General features: G+C 48.2%; 1 protein-coding gene across 4 annotated transcripts; it reads right to left on the bottom strand.

The window, feature by feature from the left end:
* Positions 1 to 1574: 1574 nt before the first annotated feature.
* Mgat1 (alpha-1,3-mannosyl-glycoprotein 2-beta-N-acetylglucosaminyltransferase) lies at positions 1575 to 19147 on the bottom strand. 4 transcript variants are annotated; one of them, XM_057774972.1, is made up of 3 exons: positions 19055 to 19147; positions 17792 to 18199; positions 1575 to 4049 (listed from the first exon to the last, which is right to left on the bottom strand). In XM_057774972.1, the coding sequence occupies exon 3, from the start codon at positions 3925 to 3927 to the stop codon at positions 2584 to 2586; it is 1344 nt and encodes a 447-aa protein (XP_057630955.1). In that variant the 5' UTR covers positions 3928 to 4049; positions 17792 to 18199; positions 19055 to 19147; the 3' UTR covers positions 1575 to 2583. The 4 variants fall into 4 exon arrangements, with proteins under 4 accessions (XP_057630955.1, XP_057630957.1, XP_057630956.1 ...); XM_057774974.1 differs by lacking the exon at positions 19055 to 19147 and adding an exon at positions 18644 to 18990; XM_057774973.1 differs by lacking the exon at positions 19055 to 19147 and having other exon boundaries at positions 17792 to 18627.
* Between the last annotated feature and the right edge of the window lie 268 nt (positions 19148 to 19415).

Below are 19415 nucleotides of genomic sequence, written 5' to 3'. Positions count from 1 at the left end.
CAGAATATGAAGAGACCTCAAAAAGGGACTCTTCATTTCGAGGAAAACCTGAGAAGCCAGGCTGTTCTTCTTAAGCCTCTGCACAGCTTTAGTGGGCTTCAAATCATCCCATTGCTTTTTCCTGCTCTGTACTTCCTGGACTCACGCTAAAATACCCACGATCCAGGGCAGCCTGGTATCACGGTCTGCCGTGGGGCCAGATGAGGCTGGGGAGGGGTGAAGGCACTGAAGGATAAAATGGACTGGTTCCGTAGCTAAGTTCTTTACAGCACACTCCATTCAAATCCTGGGTCTGCCCCAAGCACCCCCGATCAAGTTCACCCCTATTGTGCCTGCTTCTCCACTGGTAAACAGCAGCAACACAATCCTGCCAGTGTTCAGAACAAAGCATTTGGCCAGAGGCTGCTAAATGCATTAAGTGCTAACAACATGAAGTCCAAACTACTCCCCACTCAATGGTCAGAGATGATGTGTCTCCTCTCTCGGCCCTGCATCTGCAGCTACAAACAATGGACTATCTCCTTTCAAGATCAGAGTTAAATAATTCATCTCAGAGCAGCAAGGGGAGACACAACCAATGTAAAAGTTCAAGACGAGCGAAGAGGGGTCCATCGTTTTAGCCTGCACTCCTGAGCCCAAAACCAAAGTCACTAGCTCCTCCTTCTTCCCTTCTGGACAGAGCTTACCCAGTGATCTCTACCAAAACTGGCCAGATCCAAATTTGACTGTCATTCAGTAAGATCCAAGGTTTTAAGAAATCGTTTTGTAAAATATTTGGACTGGGGAGGTAGCTCTCAGCTAACAAATAACTTGCTGTACAAGAGGACCTAGGTTGAACTGCTAGAACCCACGTAAAAAGGCCAGTTGTCGCAGCACTGAGGTAGACTGGTGGACTCCTGGGGCTCGGTGGTCACCAGCCTGGCGTAATGGGTAAGTTCTCTGCCAGTGGGAAAGTAACAGAGACAGTATTTTGAGTGACATGAGGTTGACCTTTGGACTCCATAAAAGTGCACACGTGTATCTACACAAACATGAACACACACGCACCCACACTAGCAGGGAATGAAACTTTTTCCAGAGTGCACTGACTGTGACTGAGGGTGGGACAGATTTGCTCTGGCTGTCACTGAGGCCACAATCCAGAGTCTTAAGTGCCACTGCCACTGCAGAGCCTGCCCTATATCTGCAAACCCTGGACTCATGGGCAGCTTGCTGAGGTGCCCAGTAGACACTGCCCGAGTGAGCCAAGGGCACATGCCACGAGACAGCCCTAGGAGGGTTGAGACGCCGTGCTTTCTGCAGAGCGCTCCCAGACCCACTTGCTAACCAACGTGAAGATTAACAGCAGGCCTGCAGCCGGGGGCCTCCCCACAAGCCAGCCTGGCTACCCCACCTGGTCCCCTTCCTAGCTGTCCCTTGCCCTCCCCTAGTCGCAGCTACCCTGCTCTCGTTTTCTGTCCTTCTACTGTCCTCTTGCTCTCTCACCTGCCTGGTTCTTCCCGTAGACTTCGCTCCCTCCCCTTGGCCCCTCCACCATTTTTGCCTTCTTTCCTAGGACACAGACAGGAAATTCAGACAATTCAGCCTTTACTTTATTTTTGAAAATAATTCTGTAGATTTCATTTTTCTTCCATGAAACTAAGGTCAGGCAACAAACAAAAACACACAAATTTCTCTCCAACCTGCTACCTGCAGCTTGGCGGGGGGAGATGTGGGAATGCTTAGGAAGGCAGGACAGAAGCTGGTTTGGGGCCAGAGATGTCCTGGGATACTTTGCTCTGAGATGGCCACCAGGGGCTAGCCCTCAGGGAGGAGCCTCTACACCAAACCCCAGGGGAAAAGAGGCACAGAAGTCAGCCCACTGTCTCCCACCAGGCTGGCACCAACTCCTCCTAACAGATACAGAGAGAACTGACTTCCAGAAAGGAGGGGTGCCCAAGTACGGGCTTTCCCGACAGCTGGCCCTAGCACAGAAATTGCTCTCCCTTTCCACCTCCCATCTCCCAACCACAAGCTGCTGTGCTGCAGGAGAAGAACATTAGAGAGTCAGCAGGAAGAGAGGCCAGGAGGCAGTGGCCCCTGGCACCCCAACAACTCCAATCTGACCCTGAGAGTGGAGCCCCTTTGGTTAGTCTCATTTGGCCACAAACCCATTCCTTCTTCCATAACCTCGCCCCACACTGGGGGAAGGTGAAGAAAGGGAGAATAGGTATATAAGGTGGGTTCATGTTCTGACAGAAGCCAGGTCAGGGTCAACAGGCCTGGCAAGAGAGCTAGAGCTGCCAAGCTCTCCGCAGATGCCCTTCGAGAGAACACCCTGGCCCCAACAAGCCCAAGCCTCCCCATACCACACAGTGGTTTCTTGTTCAGTATCACCAAATACACCACACAATAGTTCTCCTGATAACAGGAGTATAACCCTCATCATGGTTTGTGCACTAGAATGCCACTGGGGAGGGGGGCACAGAAATAGAAAGATTATAGACCCAAGAGGGAAACGCTGACAGGACGGTATAGCCCAGGGACTGCAGGCCTGTCTCAGCTCATGGTACGCCAAGGAGACCCAGCAGGGAAAGGCAGGTGCTAATTCCAGCTAGGATCATAGCCACCCCAGGTCTGTGGGGGTGCCAGATGGACACGCCGGCCCCGGAACTGGAAAGTAACAATGCCCCGATAGCCAGCCCTGGGGACACCGGACTTGAGGTCATCCATGACACCCAGGGCCTTAGCAAAGGCCTTGAAGCTGTCTCTGCTAGTGTACTGTACCCGCACCTCTCCCAGTTCCTTCTGATCATTGGTCCTCACTTTCTCCACCTGTAGCTGGGGGGCACCATAGACACGGGCAAGGAAATCCCGGTCATAGGCCTCCTGCTGCAGGTACGACAAATCCAGCTGGGTGAAGGACACGAACTGCTGGTTCAGCTTGATGAACTTAAGATGCTGGTCAAAGAACTGCCCATGGCTTACACCCTTGCGGCCAAAGGTCATTGTTCTCGAAATTTCTGGCCGAATACAGGCCCGTCCCTTCCGCTGCTCAGGTCTGCGCATCCAGTCGTCCCAGAAGGCCTTGGGCCACTTGGGTTCCAGCTCTGCCCACAGCTCAGCCAACAGCAGCCAGCCTAGGCCAGGAAAAAAGTCTGTTCGATAGAGCAGCTCAGGTTTGCTCGAGTCTACCATCTGTTCCTTGCCGTTGTCATTCCAAGCAGACACACACCAAAGGGAGGGGTCTGTTCTCAGCAGTGGATAGGTGGCCTGGAAGTACTCAAAAAAGTCTGGTGCCACCTCCAGATCATCCTCCACAACTACAACTGCTGGGAACTTGAACTTGTTGAAGATCTGACCCAGTGCCCAGCGGTAGTGCCTGGCGATCTTGTAGTAACCCTGGAACTTGCGGTGGTCTGGCTGTACAGCAATGTTACTCAGGTCTGGCTGCCGGATGTGTGTGATAGCACTGCCATAGGAAGCAATGACCTGTGCTGTCTCCTCGTGCCCACAGTCCTGGCTGACGATGATGGGGAAACGCTCAGCTGAAGGCCGATAGTGCAACAACTTATCCAGGCAGCGCCGGACAGTGCTGCGGTCACAGGCAATGACCAGGATGGGGATCACTGTTGGTGAGGGGGTCACAGGCACACGAGGCCAGGCTGGAGGGGCCACAGTGGGCACTTTCCACCTCTGGTTCCATAAAGCATGATGATCCCTGATTTGCTGCAACAGTCCCCGCTGCCGTTCCAACTCTACCTCAGCATCCTCAGCCAGGCGGATCACCTCACGGGAGAGGCTGGCGGGGTCGTCATCAAGAGCAATGTCTGAGGGTAGCCTGCCAGGTGCTGGGCGTGTCCAGAAGAAGAGGAGCAGTAGGGCATTCCAGCCCACAAAGATAATAGCACCCCAAAGCACAAGCCCTGCAGACTGCTTCTTCAGCATCCTGGCCCCCACAGGGGAGGGCAGTCAAGGGGAGGGCTCAAGGCTGCCTTGGGCTTGCCTGGCTCACTTTCCCAATCTAAGGGTTGATTCTTCCACGCTGAGATTAGGAAGAAGCCATGAACCTAAAGAGGAGAGAGAAAACCAACTGTTACCTCAAGTATGTATAATCCCACATGCCACAGTGGGGAGGAAGGGCACAGGGAGTAACTAAGGAAAAGGGGGAAGCAAGGAGGCAGACTGCAGGATCAGGACGGCATGCTCTCCGCTTCAAAATGAGGCAGAAAATGAGGGTAGTGGGATAGGACAGGAAGGAAGGAAGGAAGGAAGGAAGGAAGGAAGGAAGGAAGGAAGGAAGGAAGGAAGGAAGGAAGGAAGGAAGGCAGGCAGGCAGGCAGGCAGGCAGGCAGGCAGGCAGGCAGGCAGGCAGGCAGGCAGGCAGGCACGCACGCACTCACTCACTCACTCACTCACTCACTCACTCACTCCCTCCTGGTTCCCTACCAGCCAGATCTCATTTTCTGTCTTTCAGCCAGAGTCTAGTTCAGAAGGAGGGAGAGGTAAGACCATTTAACCCCCATTCTTCAAGTCAAACTATCCTAAAATAAATTTTTTAAAAATCAAATATCACACCTGACTTAGTAAGGAAACACAACGAAGGAGAATATTTGTCTTTCTGTGTTTGGTTATTCTGTTTAATACAATGATATCAGAAATAACACCAGACTGCCAACAACACTCGTGTTTATGGAGGCACTGCCTACAATATTCAAGTTATGGAATCAGCGTCAGAGTCGGTGACAGACCAACAGACACACAAAATGTGCTATAGATATACAATGGAGCATTACCCAGCTCCTGTTGATAGTATTGTGGTAACATACCAACAACAAAACAACAACTTGAAAATAGAAGAGGGGCTGGATGTGGCAGCACATGCCTTTAACTCCAGCACTTGGGAGGAAAGGGCAGGCAGATCTCGAGTTTGAGGCCAGCATGGTCTATAAAGCTAGTTCCAGAAACAGCCAGGGCTACATAGAGAAACCCTGTCTGGAAAAACCAAGAAAAAAAGAAAAGAAAATAGTAATTATATTAATCTTAAAGTCATGCTGCCCACAATCTCAGTGGTTATTAGTCAGCCAATACAAGTGAAACAACTGAAGACTGAAGCAAAACTATCTGTTTGCTGATGCTGTGCGGGTTTCTAGAAACAGTTACACAGCAGTCAATGGCAAAAACCACTAACATACTAGTGTGCAATGGCCTTCAGAGCCACAAAAAGTAATTAGAAGTAATGGAGATAAAAATCCTATGCAAAATCTATGAAAACAAATATTTAAAGATAAACTTAAACATTCAAAAGCCTGTATGAAACAAAATTACAATTCCTAAAAAAACGTAAAATACTTCAACATCCTTTTACTTGAATTACACTGGACCATCAAAAATTCAATAAATCTGCTTTTGTATGGAGACAAACAGGAATATTTGCGAAAAAGAGTGGTGGAGGGACTTGTTCAATGAGATATCAAAATAATAATTACTAAAAGTCTGCAATTAGACTGTGTAATAAATAAGTAGACTATGCAATGGAACAGAACAAGACTATAACTATTATACAGGAATTTGGAAAAATATAGGTGTAAAATTATATCTATATATGGATAATTTCCAAGTACACCAGAAATTCAAACAAATTAAAAACAAAACAAGCAAACCAACAACTGAAGTCTAGGAGGAAATATGGGTGGCTGAGGAAGGCTTTCTAGGTTTGACTCTTGGTGCAACAAAAGCAAATTGATGTTTTTCCTTACTTGAAAGACTTTTACATGGGTAGAAAGAGCATAAGGAAAGAGAATGGACTGAGCACTTCTGCAGCATCAATCACTGACACACATTATCACACTAGGGGAAGACTTCAAATAACAGAGGAAAAAGGGGCAAACAATTCTATAGAAAATGAGCCAATAAAGGTAGCTCATAAGAAACACATAGTCCTTACACATATCAGAAAATGTTCAACTTCAAGCATAAGCAAAATGAAAATTAAATACTACTCATGAAACTGACAAAAAAATCAAAACCTGTCTCAAGTCTCTTAGTGACCACTGAAGAACTGAAGCTCTCAATCTGGGGCTGGAGGACGTCAGTAAATTTTGGGGTGAGTGGATATGTTTATTGTCTTGATTATCATGTTGATTATAGTAATCATTTTATGGATATATATATATATATATCAAAACAAACTACTTTTTAAACATGTGGTTTATTGTGTGTCAATTATATGTCAATAAAACTCTTACAAAAAAGACACTAAAGGCTGAAGATGTCTCAGTGGTTGGTTTGGCAGAGGACCAGGGTTCAGATATCAGCACTCACAAGGTGGCTCACAACCATCCACAACTCCAGTTCCAGGGGATTTGACACCTTTTAATCTTTGAAAGTACCATGAATGCACATGTAGAAGTAAGCAAAACATTCATTCACATAAAATACAAAAAATAAAATTTAAAAAAATTTTAAGATACTAATCATACAAAGTAAAACTGATCTAGACAGTAAGTTAAAGTAGATATAATAACTGGTATCTATTAAGGTACGCAAGAGAGCACCCCAATTGAAATACTTAGAGGCAAAGGGATGCAGGAACAGGAAGCAGCACCGTTGCACAGGTTGAATGGGGCACACCCTCAGCAGCACATGAACGTGATTATCTGAGTTACACTCTGGAGGGCCATTTTCATACCCGAAACTTTTTTGTAAAAACTGTTTCTAAATAAAATTTCTTTAATAAATAAAATAAGGCAATGTGGACTCCATCTGAATAACTTCATCCATTAACGAATGTCCTAGCTGGGCACATTCTGTAAGGGGAATAAAGCTGACTGACCAGTTTTACCTTGAATCTCTCAACTGCATACCTGCTCCTGCCAGGCTTTTCAAGGGGTAAGGACACAAGAAAAGGCCATGGTCTCACTGACCCTTCGCTGCACTTACACCTCCATTCTCTATCCTAGCTCAAAACCTTAGGTTCCAGATCTACTCTCTACAGCCCTGTGATCTGGGTCCTGTCGCCCCAAGCCCGTCTGCCCCCGCAGTTCCTAGAATGCCAATATTCACAGAAACCTTAGGTCATTTCCACTCAGCTGTGGCATTACATCCCTACTTCATTATACTAGTTTCTTGGGAGAGTTGAGATGTACCAGTTGCCAGGTTCTCCTTTACTCCCCTTCCAAACATGGTCAATGTTGAAACTTTCCCTATATTCTAATGGCCAGGATTTCAGGGTACCCCTATCTTCCTGCCTTCTAAGTAAGTGTCTAAGCAGGAAAAGGCTTTAATACAAAAGGATGGGAGAAAGACAAAGAGACAGAACTTCATTAACTTAAGTGCTATCTTCTGGAATAGGGGAGTGGACTGTCCCTGAATTGTCAATGAGACACTTCAAAACCTACCTACACATTTTCAGGCTGGTGGCAAACCCTCAAGAAATCACCTTCAAATGACTTTTCATTTTCTCTAGATGTCGAACTAGGTGCAATGCACCCACTAGCATGCAGATCAAAGCAAGTCAGGACTGCTTGTCAGCAGGATTTTTAGCAAGTCTACAAACATTTCGAGTGGCTGGATGGCTCACAGGAAAACCTCTCTCAGGCTCTTGGTTCCTTCCTGCCCTCCTTCCCAGCCCTACCATATGAACTCTTCAACAGCACTTGCTTGTTTTGCCATGAAGAGCACAATTCCTGTTGTGGGAATTCATTCAGGCAATAGCCTTTTAGATACTAGCCCATTAGGGTGTGGTCTGAGGTACTAGAAGCACAGGCAGAAGGCACGCTCAGCCATTTTTCCTTTTGGCCCTTTTTCCATGAATGCACACTGACCACAAGTGATGCCCTCTACGGCAGCTGCCATATTTGGAGGTGTGATCCAATTCAGACCTTGGCTGGCAGGATGGACAAGCTCCTGAGTCCTTTCAGGCACCATAAGAAGGACACAGCAGACGTGCATAAAGTCAGACAAGAAGCAATGCTCGGCATCATCCTGTATTTTTCTACATCTCTAAGACTCAATTTTCTCACCTCTAAGATAGAAACGATCATGGAATACCTCAGTATGCTGCTTTAAGAATTAGTGAGACAATCCATAGCACATTTAGACCAGTACCAGCTATACAACAAAATAAATGTCAAGATATCTTTGATGTCTTCAGATCATGATAGTCCACCTCCCTATCACTGTCCATGCCAGTGAATCCAGCAAAAGGCAACACAAGGATTGGATCAGCTCCACGCACTGCCAAACTACAAACTTCAGCATGCAATGTGCATGCAACCTAAGTGTCTTCGGTGTGGACACCACACATATGCACAATCCCTCCACTGCTATTTCCAATCCAAAACGCACTGACAAACAGTTTCCTAAACTCATTCGACAAGAAAATCTCACAGCTCCACATTTGGTGGCATTGGATCTAATCTAATATGGGGCTGTTTATATTCTCTACCCCACTTGAGTGTCTACTCACATTTTTGCTACAGAAATGAACATAGTGGATTATCATGCACTATTCTTAAGAGTTTTTTGAGAATATCATACAGTAATATTTTGATCACAGTTTCTGTCACACACACACAACAAAGACATCCAAGGTCCAAACCCACCCTTAACTCCTCTTGTTTTGCACTTCCATTTGTGAAGCCCATAGACTCATGGGTATGGAGCCATCCACTGGAACATGGATGACCTAGCAGAAGTCACACCTTTAAAGAAAACTCATTCTTTCTCCTCCCCAAGCCAGTGGCTGTCAACAGCTCCTCAGTTAGGGGTGAGGGCTCATGAACAACTCCCCACTCGGTACTAGATTCTAACTTCAAAAACATGGCTAGCCCTAAAAGCTTCAGAGTTATGCCAAGGGTTGAAACAGTTCCCCATTCATCACCATTCTTATTTCAAGCCCTCAACCCCTTTAACCTGTTAATCTGGAATCCCTGGTAGTTCCCCAGCTGAAGTGACCTACCTGTGGCTTCTCTCTAAACAACCTCTGGTAGCAGGAGATACTTGGACACAGTAAAATTAAGAGAGGCTGCCACTATCCACATGGAAGAAATTCAAATTCCTTAGTTTGACAAAAATGTGTTAAGTTTATGTTGTGGATCATTTGTTTTAATGATACAAAAGTGTATTGCATTCTTTTATGTTGCATTAGTTTAAGTCTGTGAAGCTGTGTTACTTTGCCTGTCTAAAACACCTGATTGGTCTAATAAAGATCTTAACAGCCAATAGCGAGGCAGGAGAAAGAATAGGTGGGGCTGACAGGCAGAGAGAATGGGAGAAATCTGGGAAGAAAAAGGTGGAGGAGTGAAAAAAGAAGAGGACATCAGGGGGCAGCCACCTGGCTACAGAACAAGCCATGGAGTAAGAAGAAAGGTATACAGAATAAAGATAAAAGCCCAGAGGCAAAACATAGACAGAATCATCTAAGTTAAGAAAAGCTGGCTAGAAATAAGCCAAGCTAAGCCCAGGAAAAAAATAAGCCTCCATGTGTGATTTATTTGGGAGCTGGGTGGTGACCCCCCAACAACAGAAATGGGCTTCACAGCTGATGTGCATCCTTCTGTAATCACATTTCTACCATGAATGACATGGATCCCACAAGAGCCTTAGGACTGGGTCCTTCCCCAGTAACTGCTTCCGCACACCAGTACACCTAAAAACATTCACGTTCTCTAGGCATATGAAACATCCCAGACACATACAACCAAACCTCCCTGTGACTACTCTTCCTCCGCACTCTCTCCACAGTGTGAGAGAATCTGAGATCATCCCTTCCTTAGCTCTCATCTCACTCCTTAGGAAAAGAGGCTCCATGTCCTCTCCACCTGCCTACAGTGCTTGGACATGTGCAAAGTCTTGAGAGGCTGCATGAAGGACCACGTGTGCTATTAACGAGTCCATAGAGAATGAAGGTGAAAACAGCAGCAAAAGTGAAGAACCGAACTTTCCACAGAGGACTGCCACATCTCCCCTTCTGGAAACTCTTCATTCAAAATGATGGCTCTTCTTCCTCCATAGGGGAGGGTCCATATACCTTCCCTGTGATTCTGAGGCGACCTATGGCTCCTTTAAGTTATCCCTAAAAGACAAGACTGCTGGGTACGATGGAGCACACCTGTAATCTCAGCACTCAGGCAACAGAGGCAAGAGAAATGCCGGAAGTTCAAGACTAATCTGGGCTGCATAGCAAGACAGGACATCCAAGGTGTTCCAGCTGACAAGCTCAGCTAGCATTCCCGCTCACTGCTAGAACTAACCACTAAGGATGGAAAGGAACCAGCTATATCTGAATGCAACAACAAAGTCCACTAAGTTTGGGGTGATTCATTACGGCAGACTGTACTTAAATGAGAAAATGGAACACAATCTCTGATAAGCAGGGCGAGTGCCCCTCTCTACCTGCTACACTCGAGACCCAGCCCAGACTTTAAAGACTGCTCTACTCTCACCCATTTCTTATCAGAAGTTTTTGTTAACTTAACTTATTGCCTTAAAACTGTAACAATCATTTATTCCTTCACCCAACGTCAATAGTTGAAGAATTTAGAAAATGGGGCAGAGGGAAGGACCTGTCTCTGCCATTTGTCAGGACCTTGGGCTGGAAGACTCAAATGCTGAGGGCTAGGCTCCTGTAGATGGTCATTTTCTTAACACGTCAGTAGTCTGATGTTGACCTTAACTGGGACAGTGGCTGGAGAGCTGGCTGGAACACCATAATGTGTTCTTTCCAAAAGCTCCAAGACAGCAGGTATAACAAGCAGAGTTCTGCTATGACAAGCTTGCACTTCCGCATCTAGCCTCTAAGGTCGATTCCACCCATGCTTGCCCCCTCTCTGCCAAAGGTGTTCCTTAAGCGACAAGTGAACAGAAACGGTCAACTTCCAACCAGGATCAGGAAAGCAAATGCTATACCTAGCTTTTAAGGATCAAGATGGAAGGAATGTTACTGAACTGTCCCTCCTATTTCTTTCTGCCTTGCCCACTATTTTAAAAAGCACAGCTTAAGCCGGGCGATGGTGGCACACGCCTTTAATCCCAGCACTCGGGAGGCAGAGGCAGGCGGATCTCTGTGAGTTCAAGACCAGCCTGGTCTACAGAGCTAGTTCCAGGACAGGCTCCAAAGCCACAGAGAAACCCTGTCTCGAAAAACCAAAATAAATAAATAAATAAATAAAAATAAAAAGCACAGCTTAAAAAATCCAGAGCACGAAGAACACATCACAGACAATGGCTAAGTGAACTACTTTCTGGTTGTTATACTCTGTATAAGGTACCAGGCTAAATAACTTCACAGGGAAGGAAGAACTGAAAAGGAGTCAGAGTAGATATGCTAAATAATTCAAGGGTGTAGAGGATAAGACCTGGGGGAAAAGGTCAGAGAGAAATACAATGCTGGTACAGCAAAAGCATGAAAGCCCCATAGCCCAGCAACAGCAAGCCCCTAAAGCCCCTGAACTAGTAACCTGATGAATCATTGTATCAGTTCCTCATCTGTAAACAGACAAGTTGACTTTGGTCATCTCCAAGGTCCCTGATGTCTGGATGACAATGACAATTTCCCGATGTCCTAAGCAGAAAATTAGTTTAATTTGCTGCAACTGCCACAGAGTTTGAATACACTGTGGTGGAACCTTCTGAGAAATATAAGCAGGGATGCAATGCCGCCATTATTAGCAATCTCCACACTAAAAGATCAAGTAGTCAGCCAGGCGGTGGTGGCCTTTAATTTCAGCACTCGGGAGGCAGAGGCAGGCGGATCTCTGTGAGTTCGAGGCCAGCCTGGTCTACAAGAGCTAGTTCCAGTACAAGCTCCAAAGCTACGGAGAAACCCTGTCTCGAAAAACAAACAAACAAAACCAAAAAGATCAAGTAGTAGTGACTGAATATGGGAAGACCCCAGAATCAATAATTTTCCCGTCTTGATAGTATTAAAATAGTCAGACAATAATACGGGCCAACGATGTTCTTAAGCACGAAAGCCATTACAGTAGCAAGGGTTAATGAAAATGAAGCTTCGGGCTAAGGCCACTCATCCATAGAGACAATTGGGTGGGCCAGTCCCTCTGAACATTTCGTAAAATGGGGGACTTGCACCTCTTGGCCCCCCCCCCCGTTTCACACACATTAGCAAAGAGATCAGGGAAAAGTTTTCTTGCCAATTTACATATCAATATTGAGTCAATTTTCTTTATGGCTAGGCAAAAACAAGCCCTAGTAACTTATGAAGCCTAGACACGGATGAGGCTTGGAGAAAGCCCACTTTCTATTCCAGTCCCCTGCTCCCTCAAGGCGACCCCACCTCTCCCCGACCCGCCGTAGCAGTGCCCTCCAACCGAGTTTCACAACAGCCCCTCCCGGAGAAGCCGCCCCCCCCCCAGCTAAAGGCCGGGAATCCTGCCGCTGAGCGCGAAGTTCCCACTATCCCGCGCGGGGGAGACTGCGCGCTGCGCAGCCCCGGGTGGGCCCGCCACGCTCGCCGCTCCAACAGCCCGGGCTTTCGGGTATACTCGGAACTCAGACCCGACTCCCCTGGCCGCGCGGCCTCCCTCCGCCGAGCTTCCTGTCCTCCTGGGACCGTGGACGCCGGCATCCGCCGACCCAACTCACCAGATACTCCCAACTCTCCCTGCCTGGAACCAGGCTCGCTCCGGACCGGCGAGACCCAGCGGCCGCGTCCCGTCTCGCCGGTCTTCCTGCGGCGCCCGCCGGGCCCTGCCAGCGGGCAACGTGGCCCTTCCCCGGGAGGGCGGGGCGGGGCTCCCTCAGCCCCCTCTGTTGGTCCCCGCCCTACCACGGGCGAGTCCGCGCTGGCCCCTCCTTCTGGGGCCTGCCTCTTCTGCTGACTTCCCGATCACCCGTCAAGACCTAAACAGCGGGTTTCCCCCGGTCTCCCAACTTCGAAAGGCAGTGGTAGAGGAGATGTTTGTTTGGGGCCCTTTCCCTAGTCACAACTCTCAGTGTAGATGCGGATCCCACTCACACCCTCAGCCTCGTCCAGTACAGACTTTCCCCAAGTGTGTCCCTTAATCCAGCCCAGCCCATGAGTCTAGAGCTTTACCGACTTTGAGGGGTGCGGACTTGGTGGAGCGTTCCCAAGTAGAGCGTTCATCAAACCCAACACGAAGAACCTGGAAACTATTGCCTATACCCAAACCAGGAAAGCTGCAGAGTTTGAACTGGAGAAAGGCGAGGTGAAGTGCAGTGCGTGCAAGCAAGTACTAGGTGCAAAATGGGAAGCCGGGAGGAAACACCTGCTGCCCAAGGCGAGCCAGAGCCAGTCATTTCGATTCTTTCTTTTTTTTTTTTCTTCTGTGGGTGGGGAAACCAGAGATAGGCCTGTGCATAGTGTAAGCCCTAAGCCCAAGGGAGGGAAAGAATCAGAGGCTTTTGTAGTAACCCTAAAGGTGAAAGGGGGCGTGTGCCTGGATCTGGATTCCTTGGTATTTTAAAGTAAAAGAAACCTGGAAGGAGTTTGAGGAGGGCGGAGACAAGCACTCATCAGAACCCCGGGGGACCTACGTGCTCAGCAAGGAATGCCACAGTCAGAGCCTCAAGCAGCCTGAGAAAGGGGAGGGAAAAAGCAAACCAGGAACTTCAGGGCCTGACCTAGGTGTCAGCAGTGGCCCTGGAGCAGTTTCTGAGGTCTGAGTCCTGGGTAAAAGGCCACGCAGAGCAAGCCAGATTTCAAGGGCTGGGCCATTTTGGAATTCAAAGAGGTATCTGGGAATCCCTACTGTTCACTCACCTCTACCACAACCTCACCCTCCCACATCCTGTTGTACCTGACCCTTCGCATAACCCTGAGCTCCCACCACCCATCTCTTACCCCACTGTCTGGGACTCTTAGGGCTCCTTAAGCAGGCGAGGAGTTAAAATTCTAAGGAGTCACTAGGTATAGAGTCACCCTTCCCTCCAAGTCTGTTCTCCTGACCTCTCCGTACACTCTTCCGGCAGACAAGTATGGGGCTTTGGGTTAAGTATACATTTCCTGTCAAGTCATAAGTCCTAGCCAGATTTTAGATTTAGGCATTCCAGCTTCCAAACCTAGCACCCACGTGTCCTTGAGAACTGCTGGGACGGCTCTGTGCCCACGGGACAGGAACGCGGTGGGGCAGCAGAGAAATCTTGATAGCAGCAGTTGGAATCCTGCCCTCAAGTACAGGAAAGGCTGACAGTCAGTGGAGTGGACTGGGTGTGGGTGTGGTGAGTGAATGCCCACCATTTCCAGTTTAGCTGACTGCACAGACTGTGACAGGAAACTCAAGCCCATGCATGTGCCAAGAGAATGCCACTGAGCCGGGCGGTGGTGGCGCACGCCTTTAATCCCAGCACTCAGGAGGCAGAGGCAGGCGGATCTCTGTGAGTTCGAGACCAGCCTGGTCTACAAGAGCTAGTTCCAGGACAGGCTCCAAAACCACAGAGAAACCCTGTCTCGAAAAAAATCAAAAAAAAAAAAAAGAGAATGCCACTGTTTGTCTACACCTTTGGTCCTCTTCTTACTTCCCATAAAAACAAATTAAGGTGCTTACAGCCCTCACACTTAGTGCCAAAGTGTTAGGAAAAAGAACTAAATGTAACTTCTCTATAAGTATAAAAAGTTGGGAAACCGGTCCTTAGATCCAAAATATAGGGAGCTAAAATCACCATCCTGGATAAAACACATACATAACGGGTACTTAAGATGGGAAGACTGAGCAGCCCAGGCCTTCTAAGGCAGTGAGACAGGAAACAGGTGGGGAGACCACAACTGACCACCATGTCCATCTTTGCAGTCCTTTGCTTATATTCCAAGATAGTCGCCAAACACAAGAAGCCTACCCCCCTCCAAGATAGGAACACGGAGTTGAGATGGTATGAGTTTTTAAACAGGCGGAATAGATAGCATTTGGTCCAAGCAACAAGAATGTATCAGTAATGAAGCCTTGGGCTCTAGAGGTTGCACTGGGGAAAAACTGAAGAAACAGGAGCTGGATGTCGAGACTCTGGGGATGAGCATGGGATCAGATTATGTGCAAATGGAAAAACAGGAAGATCTAGTCTCAGGATAACAGAGAATTAAAAGGTAATACACTTGCCTGCCTACTCTACCAGCACACACATACAAAACAAAACAAAACAAAACAAAACAAAACAAAACAAAAAACTAACAAGGAAAGTAAAAAATATTCCAGGAACTTGCCCCTTATAAACTACAGCCTAGATACCCTAAAGTGCTTGCAGTTTGGAAAGAATTCATGCTCTGAATTTGTGACAGATCCTTACTTAAAAACATAAGAGGAAGCAAAACGGAAGTGTTAAACTCGTGTTTTAGTTTCTTTTATCATTCCTCCTAACATGTCTGCCCCAAACCACACAGCGATACGGAAACTCAGCTCGTCAACAACAGACCACTAAGCAATGCCTATGAAATCTTTTCATTAGCCACCTCCAACTCCTTTTAGAATAAAGGAAGGTATAAATAAACTCAGTGTAAAATCTCCTGGCTAACAGCCTTGTTAAACACTTGAGTGTGGTACCCTAGCAATCTGCTGGCCCTGTGAAAAAGTTTGAGAGAAATGTCTAGCAGAAGAATCAGTAGGGGACAGGAGAGCTAGTGCTCTGGCAGGTCAAAGACTCTAGCTCACACTAAGGAGGAAATGACTTACCAGGGAGGCTGTCAGGGCACCGAGTTTCTCTCTCTCCCTGGAGGCTGCTGTAAGGCAACTCAGCACTCAACTGCACAAGTGTTAAGGGGTGTGGCATATGCTTATGCCACACCCCTTAGGTGAGCTCTTCCTGCTCAGGGCTTCTATAGGTCCTCCTCAAACAAGGCAAACAATCTCCGAGCGCTTCCTTAGAGTGAGATAAGCTGGATAACAGCCTGGACACTTTGATTGACATGAACACTGGTCAATGCAATCCAACTCCTTAGTACTTGAGGTGCTGTAGGCACTCCACATAGGATAAGGAAAGTTCCAGAACACACCATGCTCTGAAGGTGGCTCAGGAGGCATCTTGGGGATTACATAGCCATAAAGAGATCACTGTGATACCTGTGTATAAGCAAAGATTGGTAGCCATGCACTTGCTCAGTAGATTTGGGGAAGATGACACACCGACACTGAGACTCATACATATGCAGCAGCCTGGCCTCCAAGGGGGCCGTGACAAGCTTCAGACAAGAGAAACAACAGTTCAGAGCCAGAAGACCTACTCAGGCTGAACTGCCCAGCCTTCAGGCCAGTGAGAAAAGACTGGGACTCCTATGGCAAGGAAGAACAGACATTGTTTTCAATGGATGTGATGTCCCTCTGTAACTGACTTACAGGCTTCATGACCCTAGCCCTCGCCACCACATGCTGCTGCCTCAAATGCAGGCGCTGTGCATGTGTCCCCTGCTCTTTGCTGTTTATCATCACTAGGAAAAGCAGGCACTCGGTGTAGGGAAATTTTCAAAGAAGGAGCAGGCAGGTACAAAGACAGCTAATAACAAACTTGCTTGGGTTATGAACAATCTGAATATAAATAAAAACCCAAGAGATGTCAGTTTGGAGCCACCTGGCACCTGAAAGAGCAGACAAGGATCTGAGAGAGGAAAAAAGGTTCAGCACCCATTCCAAGAAATTGGGTTAGGTCTTCTCATTGGTCCTTGAGACTTAAAACATCCCCAAGAGGAAGTCGCTGCAAAGCTGAGTGGAGAGCCATCAGAGCCAATGCAGTATCTGATAGGATCCCTTGAGTTAAGCTTTCCTAAAACTGTTCACCTTTTACATAACATGATGAAACAAATGCCAGGAAGGTCTTTAAATAAGATGTCTGCTAAGGTTGGCAGTGGTGGCGCACACCTTTAATCCCAGTACTCAGGAGGCAGAGGCAGGTAGATCTCTGTGAGTTTGAGGACAGCCTGGTCCACAAAGAGAGTTCCAGGACAGTCAGGGCTGTTACACAGAGAAACTCTGTCTCAAAAGACAAACAAAAATATCTGCTTAAGGCTCTGGCAAGCATGCTCATTCAATAAAAGAACAGAACTTTCATCCAGAGCTTTTCTATGTATTACAATAAACAAGAAATCAAGTAAAATTGATGTGGCTGTCTTATATGAACAAGGTCTTTCAAAAGCCAAAATTATTCCCGCTTGTTCCTAGTAGCAACCTGAGTGAAGTATTGTCTGGTGTGACAAGAACAGCACAGAAGGTGATTAACGTATCTCAGTCTGCACACTGAACAGGAAAGTTGGAGCTAGACCACAAATTTTACTGCTCCCCAAACTCAAGCTGTTTCTGTTCTTTCCGTGAGGGTTCAAGACCTCAGCTTCCTTACTGGAGAAAAAGGCAGAGAGACAATTTAGGAAGTTATCTAGCCATTTCCTACTCCAGCTCCCTCTCTACCCCTCCCTTAGTTAACGGATTCCCAAAACTAAGCAGTCTGCCTCTGCCAGAGTGAGTAATCCATTTCGGTCAGTCCAGACTGGTCTGAAATCCTATTAGCTCACTAGTGGAAAGGCCTTGAAAGGCACCTAATCCAACAGCCCTGCAGCCCGATTGCCTTGCATGCTCTCCTTGACCTCATCTATCTGAGTTCACAATTGCAAGCACTCAAATCCTTTACCAGCTATCTGTTGTAGCCTCAGTAAGGGACAGGTTAGGGTCATATCTGCCCCTTGAAAGAGAGGTAGAGGTGATGCTTCCTCTGTACCATCAGAATAAGGTTCTTTTTCATCAGGGCACAGGAGGTGCCCTGACTTCAGACATGGCTGCCTTCCCAGACTGTCCCCATTCTCATCTCCTGCACAGTAACAGCATGGCACCAAGAGAGAAAGGAGGAAGAAACTTACCTTTCTTTTCTTCTCTCAGTTGCTCCCCTGGAAATCATCAAGCCCCCCACTTAATACTCCATTTTCAAACTGAATCAGATTCACCAAAGCACAGCTTCTCTCCACTTATCCAGGTCCAAAGTCCATGGCCGGGTGGACCCTGACCCGGTGGAGTCTGGGGGGGAAGGGGTGTGTCCAGGCCCCTCCCCCCCCACTGCTGATTTCCGTGGCCCTTCCAGGCGGTTATGACATCCCTTCATCCAGCTGGCTTCTAAAGCTCAGAGGCTCACGGTAAGCAGATTCCAGGTATTATGCCATCTCCTGCTCAAGCAAGAGAAATCATCCACTGGTCCACTTGTGTTCTGCTGGGGCTCAGGAGAAGAAACCGGCTTTAACATCGACATGGCCCAGGAGGCTTTCTCTGGGAACCTGTGGAACATTTAAACATTATGACACTCTCCAATCTAACAATGCCCACATGGATTTCTGAGACCTCCATGTTGACTATAGTCCTTGACCGTGTTCAGCCAACAAACGCTCTTCTTTAAGTACTCCACACAATTTGTACAAAAAGTACATACTTCATACACAAACTGTAGCCCCATCATTCTGAGCGTACGTGTATGTGTGCTTGGGTCCTAACTATTCTCAGAACAGACATGCAACCAAAAGTACTGTCAGTGTGGAAAGACGGTCCTCTAAAAATACAGAAAATAAGGTCCCACGTTCTAAAACACCACTTACTAATCCTCTCTCTCTCTCAAGCTTCTCCGGGGGTTCAGTGTTTTAATCTCCTACCTCCTGTCAATGGGACTGAATCCTACCCAGACCTAGATGCTGGCACCTTCCACAGGCATCCCCTGCAACCCTCACCTTCCCCCACCGCTTCCGAAACTATGCCAAGGCTGTAATTCCCAATTTCTTTCAAACTCCTTCCCAGGGCCACTCCCGAGAGCACTCTCCTGGAGTATCTGAGGCCTGAGTCCTGCTGGCAGAAGCCCCAATTTCTCAGTCTGGGAGTCCTCCTTGGTGCCCCTGCCTCTGTGAGTTTACAGACATACGGACACACGCGCGCGCACAAGCACGCACCCCTCTTCATGTAGGGGCGTGGCGGACACAGGACACCCCCCGCTAAGAACTTAACTCCTCCCACCCTTCCCTTCCGAACCCCGCGCTCGGCGCTCGGCGTTCCCACGGCACAGTGACACGGAGACCCTCCCAGCACTCCGAACCCTCGCTTCCGCCGCGCCAGCGACTCGGTCCCTCGGCGCACGGGCTCCTTACCTGGACCCCGCCCATCCGATCCCGGCTGGGAGCCTCGGCCCTCCCAGCTCCAGATCCAGGCCGGGGCCGGGTCCCAGCCGCCAGCAGGCCCCACCCCCTCGACCCCCTGTGGCCCGGCCCTCCCCTCGCGCTCCTGTCCCCCCCTCCCGCCAGGCACCGCAGCCACTTCCGCCCGTCCTCCGGAAGTAGGTCCCGGGCAACCGCTGCCTCCTCACATCCCGCCCATTGGCCTGGTCCTCGCCGGCCCATCATCACCACCGCCGCCGCCACGGGAGCACGGGAGGTGGGTCTGCACGCTTGAGCCAGTTCTACTGTTGGCGAAGTGGAGGACGGGGCGTTGGAGAAGCCCCCCCTGAGGACG

Source organism: Chionomys nivalis, chromosome 7 (genome assembly GCF_950005125.1).
Source record: "Chionomys nivalis chromosome 7, mChiNiv1.1, whole genome shotgun sequence".
NCBI lineage: Eukaryota > Metazoa > Chordata > Mammalia > Rodentia > Cricetidae > Chionomys > Chionomys nivalis.
The sequence above is the reverse complement of the archived record's forward strand: the minus strand, read 5'-3'. Positions and strand labels throughout refer to the sequence as shown.

Coding starts and splice junctions, on each gene's coding strand:
- Mgat1 (XM_057774972.1), bottom strand. CDS start 3,927: ATGCTGAAGAAGCAGTCTGCAGGGCTTGTGCTTTGGGGTGCTATTATC.